The sequence below is a fragment of the Telopea speciosissima genome, chromosome 2 (assembly GCF_018873765.1).
Source record: "Telopea speciosissima isolate NSW1024214 ecotype Mountain lineage chromosome 2, Tspe_v1, whole genome shotgun sequence".
NCBI classification, from domain to species: domain Eukaryota; kingdom Viridiplantae; phylum Streptophyta; class Magnoliopsida; order Proteales; family Proteaceae; genus Telopea; species Telopea speciosissima.
The window spans coordinates 14,487,439-14,499,875 of record NC_057917.1 but is presented as its reverse complement, the minus strand read 5'-3'; the positions used below and the strand labels follow the sequence as shown (position 1 = coordinate 14,499,875).

Sequence of the window (12,437 nt, the reverse complement as noted above, 5' to 3'; positions counted from 1 at the left end):
CATGGTTGGTAGTGGCCACTTTCCAATATCTTATCTGCATTTTTGCCGGTTATATAATCCATTTTTATTTGGCCTTGCATGAGAAATTGAGGTACTTTTAAGTACATCCTAAGGTGCTTTGTAGCCCTATCTGATTTACACCACAATTTGCAGGTTTATCAATATCATACCTTCATTCTGTTGAAGGTCATGGGTAGCTAGCTTTCTTCTGTAAGTTGGGGATGTGTGTGAGTCCCAATTTTTTACAGAATTTCAAGGGACCTTTGTACTCTATGATGTAGACAAGCTATACTCCAAGCAGTATAGCCGCAAGAAGAAGAAGAACCAGGCCCTTCAATAGGCCACGATTCTTCAACTGAACCTATTTTGGTTCAGGCCAGAGCAGCCTTGGTCTGGGTGTTTGCTGGTTCACTCAAAACCAGATTGTGGAGTTCTTTCTTGTAGTATTACTACTAGCTAGCCCAATTACTAATTTGGTTACTGTTGTAATATGGGTTCAAGGGTAAAATTGTCATAGGGGTAATATTGTCCTTGTACCCATTCCAGAACATTCTTTCTCTTGTTATAAATAAAGGACGGCTGTAGTCACTCTAACAAAAAGCCATTATTCAAGGATTTCAACATGGCATCAGAGCCAAAAATCTGAGAATATGGGACCTAATATTTTTTTCCTTTTTCTCCTTTCCTTTCTCTTTCTCCCCATCGTGATTTCGACCTAGCAGCAGCACCGCCTCCACCACTAACCTACCGCCAGCAGCCCCCCCTTCCGCAAGTCTTCTGCCAGCAACCAACACCACCGCCAGTCCTCCGCCATCTTCCCACACCACCGCCACTCTCTCGCGACCCCTTTCTCTTTTTCTTTTCTCGTGGGAGGCCTTCCCGAAACCTTGTGATATTTGTTTCCCTTCCCTTGGTGGTGAGTTGACTCCCACTAAGGGCCTTTTTCTCTGCCATATTTTTTTTCTTATGCAGTAAAATTTTCAGCATTTTTTTCTCTGTTATTGAGAATTTCCCTGTGACCAGCCACCATGCCTGACAACTCTAAGATCACGTCTGCTTCCTCTAGCCTTGACAGCACATTGCAGCGTGATTTTGTTCCTTTTCCAGCCAGTCCTATAAAATTAAATGGGGCCAATTACCTGTTGTGGTCTCGTTCTTGCTTGTTTGCTATCGGTTCCCGTGGTTACTCTGGCTACATCACTAGAACCTCTGTCAGGCCTATTGATGTTGGTCCTGCCCAAGATAAGTGGATGAATTTTAACTTCTTGGTTATGTCATATATGGTGAATTCCATGGAGCAAGAGATTGCTGGTCGTTATCTTCTTCTTGATTCGGCGGCCAAAATATGGAAGACAGCCCAAGACACATATTCGCAAGTTGGGAATGCAGCCCAGTGTTAAGAGCTTCTCCAGAAAATCCACTCGGCAAAGCAGTTGGAATTATCCCTGTCTCAGTACTATAATTAGATGTGCACGATGTGCCGCAACTTGATTTCCTGGGCACCTTCACTGCAACCTGCGATGTTGATGCCACTGCCTTCCGGAAATGGGAAGACGGATTACGAGTGTTTGATTTTTTGGCTGGCCTTAATCTCGAGTTTGATCCGATTCGATCAAATATTCTGAATCGGGATCCTCTTCCCACTATTGAGCAAGCATATGCTATTCTTGCAGCCGAAGATAACCGCCGGACTGCCATGATTACTCCTGTTACTCGAGAGCATTCAGCTCTTGTTTCTGGACCTACGGCACCTTCCCGTGGGAATTCTTCACGCTCTTCCAGTGGGGAACGTTCATCTGGTGACCGTCCTCCTATTAAGTGTGATCACTGTGGGAAGGAATGGCATACTAAGGATCGATGTTGGAAGCTACATGGTCGCCCTGCAGACACTTGAGAGCGTGGGAGAGGTGGTTCCAATCGTTCAACACTGCCCGGGCAAATCAAACAGCTACTGATGACCAGCCCTCTGATCCATCTCTGTCCCAGGTTGTGGAAGAACTTCAAAATCTCAGGAATATGATGACTCGGCTGGATACATCTTCTTCATCTAGGTCTCCTTCTTTGGCTGCATCGGCTATTTCCTTGCCATCCGATCCTCCTACCACTTCTTCTCCAGGTATTTTTAATGGAAATAGCACCTCCGTCATACCCGAATCTTGGGTCATTGACTCAGGTGCTATCGACCATATGACAGGTTCTTCTTCCCTTTTTCTGAAATATTTTCCTTTGTCCGGTCATAATAAAGTCCGTGTTGTTGATGGGTCTCTTTCCCCAATGTCGGGCAAGTGATCCATCAAGTGCACCTCTTCTCTTTGCCTTGCTTTTGTTCTCCATGTTCCTAAGTTTTCTACTAATTTATTGTCCATTAGTAGTATCACTAGGGACTTGAACTGCAAAGTAATATTTTTTCCCACTCACTGTTTGTTCCAAGACTTGGAAACGGGTCATACGATTGCATGTGGTAAGGTAGTTGGTGGTTTGTACGTGCTTGACAGCTCATAGGCAGCATTAACATCCAAGGCCTTATCTTCTGATTCTACTACTGCATTATTTGAATTAAATAAGTGGCATCGCCATTTGGGGCATCCACCTTTGAGTGTTTTATCAACTTTATTTCCTAGTTTAATCAGATAGTGTAACCCGAATAATTTTTCATGTGATGCTTGCACTCTTGCTAAACAAACTCGGAATGTTTATCCTGTTTCTGATCATCATAGTATGACTCCTTTTGGATTAATTCATTCTGATGTATGGGGCCCTACTCGTTGTGTGTCTACCTTTGGATTTAGATGGTTTGTCACATTTATTGATTGCTATAGCTGTACTACTTGGGTGTATTTGATGCATAGCAAAAGTGATGTGTTTGCTTGTTTTCGGTTGTTTCACAAAATGGTCCACACTCAGTTTGATGCAAAAGTAAAAATTTTACAGTCTAACAATGGCAAGGAGTATTTGGATGGGGCTTTTCAGAAATATTTGGACACTAATGGTATTATTCACCAAACTTTTTGCGTTGATACTCCAGCCCAAAATGGAGTGGCTGAACGCAAGAACAGACATTTGTTGGAGGTGGCCCGCTCCCTTATGTTTGCCATGAATGTTCCTCTCCGGTTTTAGGGAGATACCATTCTTGTAGCCACTTACCTAATTAATCGGCTTCCTTCACGGGTCCTCACTGGTCGTTGCCCATTGGATGTTCTATTGGATCTTCCACATTTATTGTTCCACCCAAGATATTTGGATGTGTGGTCTTTGCTAGAAATCATCATCCTCATGGGAAGTTTGACCCGAAGGGGCTTCGGTGCATATTTCTTGGATATTCCACCACAAAAAAAGGGTATAAATGTTATCACCCTCCTACAAGGAAGCTTTTTGTCACCATGGATGTGGTCTTTCGGGAGTCTAAACCGTACTTTGCACCATCGGTACCTCTTCAAGGGGAGAATTCAAGTAATGAAGATGTACCTCCTCTGATAGCTCCATTAGATGTACATGTACCTACCATTGAAGATGAGTCTATTGAATTGGAAGATGGAATTACTAGTCAAGAACAAGAACTAGGACAGAAGGGACAACCTATAATTCAGGGGGAGTCTGGAGACCAAGGGGAAGAACCAAATCAGGTGAAGACCTTTGTTCGTGGAACATACTTTCCTCCTCATGGAGTATACTACCCTCCTCGTGAAACTAGGCACAAAAAGACCACCACCACTGCACCCACACAATCAACACCTGCTCCAGGTCCTAGTCATCCTTCTGGTAAGCCTGTTTCTGATCCAAGTCTTGATTTTCCCATTGCAATCAGAAAACCCAAGCAAAGTTATACTCAACATCCAATTTCGAAATTTGTTTCTTATAATTCTTTAACTCTTTCATTCCATGCCTTTGTTTCCTCTTTATCTTCCATCTCTATTCCTAACAACTAGCAGGAAGAAATAGCTGAACAGAAATGGAAGGTGGCAATGGATGAAGAAATGCACGCCCTGGAGAAAAATAGAACCTGGGATTTGGAGACTCTTCCACGAGGAAATAAACCCATTGGTTGTAAATAGGTCTTTGTAGTAAAGCACAAGTCGGATGGGATAGTGGATAGATACAAAGCGAGATTGGTTGTCAAAGGGTTTACCCAAACTCATGGGATCGACTACCAAGAAACCTTTGCTCCTGTAGCAAAGATGAACACTGTTCGGGTAATTATTTCTTGTGCTGTAAACCAAGGCTAGAGTCTCCAACAACTTGATGTCAAGAACGCATTCTTACATGGAGAGTTGGAAGAGGATGTCTATATGGAGATACCTCTAGGAATTGCTTCACCAGAAACTCAGGGAAAGGTGTGAAAGTTAAAGAAGGCCTTATATGGCTTAAAGCAATCACCCCGGGCCTGGTTTGGTCGTTTTCATAAAGCTATGATTGCCAATGGCTATAAGCAAAGCAATGCTGACCACACGCTGTTTGTTAAAAGAGTGGGACAACATATCACTATTCTGATTGTCTATGTAGATGATATAGTGATCACTGGAAGTGATGCACAAGAAATTCAGAAGTTGAAGACCTACTGGGGCACAGAGTTTGAGGTCAAAAACTTGGGCAGATTGCGGTATTTTTTGGGAACAGAGGTTGCCTATTCAGGTAAGGGTATATCTCTTTCCCAGAGAAAGTACACTCTTGACTTGTTGAATGATACTGGGATGCTTGGGTGTAAACCTGCCGATACACTTTTGGAGCCTAACACACACTTGAAGAGTAAGGAAGGTGAACCTATGGATAAGGGAAGTGATCAGAGACTGGTTGGGAGATTGATATATTTATCACATAACCAACTTACAGTAAGTGTAGTTAGCCAGTTTATGCATGATCCTCACTCTTCTCACTTGGGGCAGTATACCGAATCCTACGGTACCTGAAGTCTTCTTCTGGTAAAGGAATCCTATATTCTTCACACAGTCATCTCTAGGTAGAAGCTTATACTGATGCAGATTGGGCAGGCAGCCCTGATGATAGAAGATCAACATCTGGATATTGCACCTATGTTGGAGGAAACTTACCTACTTGGAGAAGCAAGAAGCAGGCAGCGGTTGCTCGGTCAAGTGCTGAAGCCGAGTTTAAAGCCATGGCGCAAGGTATTTGTGAACTTCTCTGGCTAAAGGGACTTCTTCAAGATCTTGGGATATCAGTTGATCTTCCAATGCGACTCTACTGCAACAGCAAATCTGCAATCAGTATTGCCCATAACCCAGTCCAACATGATTGCACCAAACATGTTGAGATTGATCGGCATTTTATCAAGGAGAAGCTGGAGCAAAGAGTCATTTGTATTCCATTTGTTCAGTCTAGTGATCAACTGGCTGATATTCTTACTAAGTAGTAGTAAATTGTTTTGTTCTATTGTTACCAAGTTGGGCATGTTTGACATGTATGCACCAACTTGAGGGGGGAGTGTTGTAACATGGGTTCAAGGGTAAAATTGTCATAGGGGTAATATTGTCCTTGTACCCATTCCAGAACATTCTTTCTCTTGTTATAAATAAAGGACGGCTGTAGTCACTTTGACAAAAAGCCATTATTCAAGGATTTCAACAGTTACTTAGTAGTAATAGTTAGTTTCTAACAAGTTATTTCCACTTATTAGTTACTTGTGTTCAAGGACCCACTACTAAATGCGTGGACCTTCTTTTAGTAGTTTCTATTTTATTAGTTCCCTTTTGAAGGAAGTAGACCAATCTATATATTGTAAGGGCCTTAGAGTCCCTCACCACGATTTGAATAGTTGAATGAATGCTTGGCTTTGTGCCTTTGTTACTGTGAGAAACAGTTGTGAGGTATGATGCCATTAGGGTTAGCGAGAAACTGACCAAGGCCATAGGTGAGAGGCCTTGGTCATATCCCCAAGTCCTTCCCTCTTCCCTCTCTCTTCCTTTCTTCTTTCTATTTTCCCTGATCTCCTGCAACTACATCCAACCTGTCAATTGACTGCTGTTGCTGTTTGGGTGCTTACTGAGACACTTGTTGCTGTCTACACAAGAGGCTCGACTGAGACTGTAACCAGAACTATCCATTGTCTGGTTCAAGCCCTGCGATTGCTGATATCTGGAGTCTTCTGCTGCTGCTGTGATCCCTTGTATCTCATATTTTGTTCAGAAGATCACTGAGGTATTTGACAGTTGTTTTCCACCATTGGAGACCTTCCATCGACCCTAATCTCAGGCCTCAGCCTCATATAAAGGTAGATTCTGCTACAAGTTAAAAAAAAAAAAAAAAAAAAGTGTCCCAGTTCACGAGGCTCCCGCTACTGCAGGGTCTGGGAGAGGCAAATGTACGCAGTCTTACCCCCTGCTTCGTAGGAGAGGCTGTTTCCAAGTTTTGAACCCGCAACCAACAGGTTCTGCTACAAGTTAGTAAGTTACTAAATCTGTCCTTACTTTCAAATTTCATACCTTTGATCATATTTATCAATCTGGCCATCAGTTGGCTGAGATAATTGGAGCCTTACTACCTTTGACCAGACCCTACATTAGTTCCAAAGTAGTTGGTGATCTGTCCAGCAAGTTGTGAGATCTCAATAGTTTCTGTATCTGAGTTCTATAGTTTCTATTCTGTTCCCCTGCTGTTACTACTAACCCAACTATTGGATTACCATCTTATTTGAGGAAAATTTGCTGTTATCATATACCCATACATGGCATGAATTTAAGATCAATCCAAGCCCTGGTTCTGTAGTTATCGAGCTACCTATACTGCTGTAATACTTGGTCAACAGTCCTATTCGTAGGTTGGGTATAATACTTGCAGTTTAGCAAGTGTAGCCCCATTATTTTGTATCAGAGCCATGGAAGAGGGTAACTCCAGCACCTCAAACCATGCCCTTGACTCTAATGTTCATATTGTTGAGATGTTAAGACAGTTGACTGATCGCATGATGGCTTGACTCTATGTCGCCACAAAGTGTTGGGCAGCCACATCATTCAAGAGCCAATAACACTCATCGATTCTTGAATACACCAGCACATAGACAACCTCCTCCGCAGGCCACCTTTGAAGGAGCATGTGCGATCCCATTTTGATCGAGGCACACCACAGCAAAGTGAAGTTGGAATTTAAGGAGTTCAACAGGCGGCATGATCCGTAGTTGTTTCATGATTGGATGTGCTCTTTAAACAATTACTTTTACTAATTTGATTTGTCTGAGGCTAGAAAGATGAAGTTAGCTCGCTCCAAACTCATGGGGACAACACGTGAGTGATGGCGTAATTATGAGGTGAAGTTGACTCGATGAGGAAGAGGACTCACAATGTGGGAGGAGATGTGAGAAGAGCATAAAGAAAAATATCTCCCTCAAACCTTCCAATGGAGGCTACACGACAAGCTAAACACTCTTCGTCAAGGTTCCTTTTCGGTGGAATAATACATGGACCAATTCGGATGCTTTGGCATCAATGCTTAGGCCATTCCTCTTTTGGTATTATGAAAAAACAGTTACCTCATTTGTTTTCTTCAATTTCCACCTCTCATGTATTTCAGTGTGAATCCTATTTATTTGCTAAACATCGCCGTTCTTTTTATCCTTACCATGGTAATAGATCAATTATTCCTTTTCATATTGTGCATATAGATGTTTGGGGACCTACTCCCATGACCTCTTTATTTGGCTATCATTATTTTGTATCATTTGTTGATGATTGCTCCCGGACTACATGGACCTTCTTGATAAAACACAAAAGTGAGGTCTACGATGTTTTCAAAAACTTCTATCAAATTATATGCACTCAATTTGATACCAAAATTAAAATTGTCCACGTTGATAAAGGGGGGGAGTAAATGTAGAGTAGACTCCAACACTTTTTACCGATAATGGCATTATCCATTAGCTTGCTTGTACTGACACACCCCAACAGAATGGGGCAGCTGAGAGAAAAAATCGTCATTTATTAGAAGTCACTATGAGTCTGCTATATGGCATGCATGTCCCTAAAACTTTTTGGTCTAATACCCTTCTTACTGCTGCGTTTTTTTAATCAATCGTATGCCCACTCAGCTTCTTGGTTCGAAATCTCCTTTGGACATTCTGTCCTCCCTGGCCTCTGCCTTCTCTCTTCCACCCGAAGTATTTGGGTGTGTATGTTATGTTCATGTCAGTAAGTCTGTTTGGACTAAACTTGATCCCAAAGCCCTCAAATGCCCTTTTCTTGGGTATTCCCCCTCTACCAAAGGGTACAATCGTACAAGTGCTACCATCCCTCTTCCCAGCAGTGTTTTCTCTCTGAAGATGTCACCTTCTTTGAATATGTGCCTTACTTTACTCCTCATCAAAACCCTCTTAAGGGGGAGAATAATGGGAGTGAAGAAGTTGTTGATGCCACTCCTATTCTTCCACCTTTGCCTAATCCTCCTTTTCTTTTGATGTGGGGAAACACAAGGAGGTTGTTGATGTTCTTGATCATTCAAGGGGAGCTGGTAATGAGAAGGAGTTACTTGTTTACAAAAGAAAGGAAAAGAAGACCTGCTAAGAGTCCTCTTTGGATCCACATCCTGAGATCCACCTTCCTCAGTCAGGTAACACACCTTCTCCTCCTTCTGAGTTAGATCTACCCACTGCTATTCGCAAAGGGAAGAGAGCTTGTATTAATCCTATAGCCCAGTTTGTTTCCTAGAATGCTTTCCTTCATGGTGACTTAGAAAAGGAAGTGTACATGCAACCTCCACCCGGCTTCAAGTTCCCCTCAACTAAAGGAAAAGTGTGTCTCCTCAAAAAGGCACTATATGGCCTCAAACAGTCTCCAAAGGCTTGGTTTGAGAGGTTTAGACTTCAGACAGGTCATTCTGAAGAATGAATATTTCTAGAGTCAAGCTGACCACACCTTATTTACCCGATGAGATAATGGTACTATCACAACCCTTATTGTCTATGTTGATGACATTGTTGTGACCGGAAATGACAGGGTTGAGATGAGTAGACTGAAGTCCTACTTGGCCCAACAGTTTGAGATTAAAGATCTTGGACACTTGAAGTACTTCCTAGGGATTAAAGTGTCAATATCAAAGGAGGGAATAAATATCTGCCAAAAGAGGTTTATGCTGGACTTGTTGAAAGAAAAGGGATGTTGAGTTGCAAACCAACAAACTCTCCTATTGAACAAAATCACAAGCTTGGAGAAGATTGTGGTCCATCCTTTATTGATGCAAGGAAGTACCAGAGACTAGTGGGGAAGTTGATCTACCTCTCTTTGACTCGCCCAGACATCACCTATGCAGTTGGGGTAGTGAGCCAGTTTATGCATGCCCTAAGAGTAGGCATTTGGATGTTGTATATCGTATCCTCATGTACTTGAAGTCCTTCTCAGGGAAAGGACTTTTATATGCTAGGCACAACCATTTGAGGATAGAGGGCTACACTGATGCCGATTGGGCTGGTTCAGTTTCTGACAGACGGTCTACACCAAGCTATTATACATTTGTGCCTGTGGGTGGTAACCTGGTTACATGGAGGAGCAAAAAATAACTTGTTGTGGCTATGTTTAGTGTAGAGGCAGAATTTAGAGCAATGGATCACGGAATATGTTAACTCATATGGTTGAGACGATTGGTCGAGGAGTTGGGATTTTGACACTGAGGGACCTATGCGACTCTATTGTGATAACAAGGCTGCTATAACTTTTGCTCATAATCCCGTGCAACATGACCGAACAAAACATATTGAAGTAGACCGACACTTCATCAAGAAGAAGATTGACTCTGACTGCATTTGAACTCCCTTTGTGAAGAATCAATTGGCAGATATTTTGACCAAAGGGTTCATCTCTCACCAGTTCTTGTGCAAGCTGGGAATGTATGACAATTATTCTCCAGCTTGGGGGGGTGTGAGTTTATGTAATAAGGGTACGTTGGGCACTAGTTTATTGTCTTGTCATCTTATATTATATTTTCTCTTTTTTACCTTCTTTATATTTTAACTCCCTAGGGAGGTGTTTGTAATTTCCATCATTATGTTAGTAAAGCATATAGGGGATCTCTCTCCCATACGGTTGCACATTCCTCCTTCCTCTTCTCTTCTCAGCTCTTACCTTCTTGTCTCCTCTCTTGAATCGATCCTTGCATTATTTCCAACTGTTAGTTCCTAATAAGTTGATTAGTTGGGGTTCTTGTTTGTAGCATTACTACAAGCTAGCCTAGTTACTAATTTGGTTACATAATAGTAATAGTTAGCTCCTAATAAGTTGTTTCTATTTTATTAGTACCCTTTTGAAGGAAGTAGACCAATCTATATATTGTAAGGCCCTTAGAGCCCATCCCCGCGATTTGAATAGTTGAATGAATGCTTGGATTTGTGCCTTTATTACTGTGAGAAACAGTTGTGTGGTGTGAGGTACTTAGGGTTAGTGAGAAACTGACTAAGGCCATAGGTGAGAGGGCTTGGTCATATCCCGTATTCCTTCCCTCTTCTCTCTTCCTTTCTTCTTTCTATTTTCCTTGATTTCCTGCAACTATATCCAACCTGTTGATTGACTGTTGTTGCTGTTTGGGTGCCTTACTGAGACACTTGTTGCAGGTCTACCCAAGAGGCTCTACTGAGATTGTAACCAGAACAATCCATTGCCTGGTTCAAGCCAATGATAGCTGAGATCTGAAGTTTTCTGCTGCTGCTGTGATCCCTTGTATCTCATATTCTGTTCAGAATATCACTGAGGTATTTTAGAGTTGTTTTCTACCCTTGGAGACCTTCCATCGACCCTAATCTCAGCCTCATCAAATGGTAGGTTTTGCTACAAGTTAGTAAGTTACTAAATCTGTCCTTACTTTCAAACTTCAGACCTTGTATCATATCTATCAATCAGGCCATCAATTTGGCTGAGATATTTAGAAGCTTGCCACCTTTGACCAGACCCTACATTAGTTCCAAAGTAGTTGCTGATTTGTGCAGGTGTTGAGATCTCAATAGTCGCTAAATTTAAGTTCTATATAGATTCTATTCTGTTCCCCTGCAGTAACTACTAATCCAACCATTGGATTACCATCTTATTTAAGGACAATGTACTGTTACCATATCCCCATAAATGGCCTGAATTTAAGATCAATACAAGCCCTGGTTCTGTAGTTATCGAGCTACCTATACTTCTGTAGTTATCGAGATACCTATACTTGTGGGCTTGTGAGTTGGGTTTAACACTTTCTGTTTAGTGAGTCTAGATCCATTACTCTATGATTTGTTGAGACAGCATTATCTTTGGTGTTTCTTTTGCTGTATAACTTATTACACAGGTCATCAGATGCATATCCCGAGCACCTCATCTAGAAATTTGTTTGCCCTTTCGATGGGAGTCAAATATTTTAATTACCACTCCTGGTGTGTTCCTTTGCCTAATTGATTCAAAAATGATGTAATAAACTCAATCAAATTCTATGATTGGAATTAAATTATAATAAAATAACTTACACTTTTTCTGGACCTATGATCGGAGCCGCCATCGTCTTCCACATCGGGAACAAAGGTGGATGGAACATTCCCTGGATCGATAAGAACACATGCACCAAAGGAGAAGAAGCTCATGAAAGCAAAAAAACTGAAGATCAACATGTGCAGTGTACCAGCAGAGCTCCTTAATCCCAACCAATCTTCAATGAAAATGAAAACCGTAGTATAGTAAACAAAGGCCATCAAAGAAAGCACCATACAAATTGGAAATGATAGGAATCTTTTGATCCTCATCCCTACTAGTAATTCTGCTGATCAAGATTGGGTGAGACAACCAGAAACCCCTTCTTGTCAGAATCACCGGCAACACGAATTTCAATAATCCAGATGATTCGTATCACCAGAATTTGCAGATTTTAAGAGTGAACAAAGCGAATTCAGGTGGTAAACACCAAAATATAGATGGGATTGATTAGAATTTAAAGATCACAGAACGGTTGGGAAATGCTGCGGTTGCTGTGTTGATGGAAGCACTCTAACAAAGGGGGGCTGAAATGACCTCTCTACCCATGCCCAAACACCATGCCCGGGTGGGGTCCACCATTCCCCTATTAGAGGAATTGGGGAACTGGGCCGGTCAGCAAACTGGAGGTGATAATTTTCCGAGAGGGATCTTTATCACCTCCAGTTTGCTGACCGGCCCAGTTCCCCAGTTCCTCTAACAAAGGGGGGCTGAAATGACCTCTCTACCCATGCCCAAACACCCTGCCCGGGTGGGGTCCACCATCCCCCTATTAGAGGAACTGGGGAACTGGGCCGGTCAGCAAACTGGAGGTGATAAAGATCCCTCTCTCTCTCTCTCACACATATTTGTTAGTGTATCTAAGGTTTTGAAATTTATGGCTGAGTTACCTAATGTTTCGATAAATTATGACTTTTTGGTAAACGATAAATTATGACTGCTGGTATTTAAACAAGACAAGAATACCATTCGTTAACCAAAATTTTCCCCCATAGGCGTTTTGGATCT

The 12,437-nt window shown here is 42.0% G+C and overlaps 1 protein-coding gene across 2 annotated transcripts in view; it reads right to left on the bottom strand.

Annotated features, from left to right (window-relative positions):
* Window positions 1-11,796, bottom strand: part of LOC122652944 (probable protein S-acyltransferase 15) — a 33,981-nt gene extending 22,185 nt beyond the window's left edge. Inside the window, exons 1-2 of one of the 2 annotated variants that reach the window (XM_043846831.1) lie at window positions 11,429-11,796; window positions 7,370-7,372 (exon numbers count right to left, since the gene is read on the bottom strand). In XM_043846831.1, coding sequence (XP_043702766.1) covers window positions 7,370-7,372; window positions 11,429-11,701 — 276 coding nt within the window. In that variant the 5' untranslated portion in view covers window positions 11,702-11,796. The remainder of the gene's footprint in view (window positions 1-7,369; window positions 7,373-11,428) is intronic. The other variant, XM_043846832.1, reaches the window with a different exon arrangement.
* Between the last annotated feature and the right edge of the window lie 641 nt (window positions 11,797-12,437).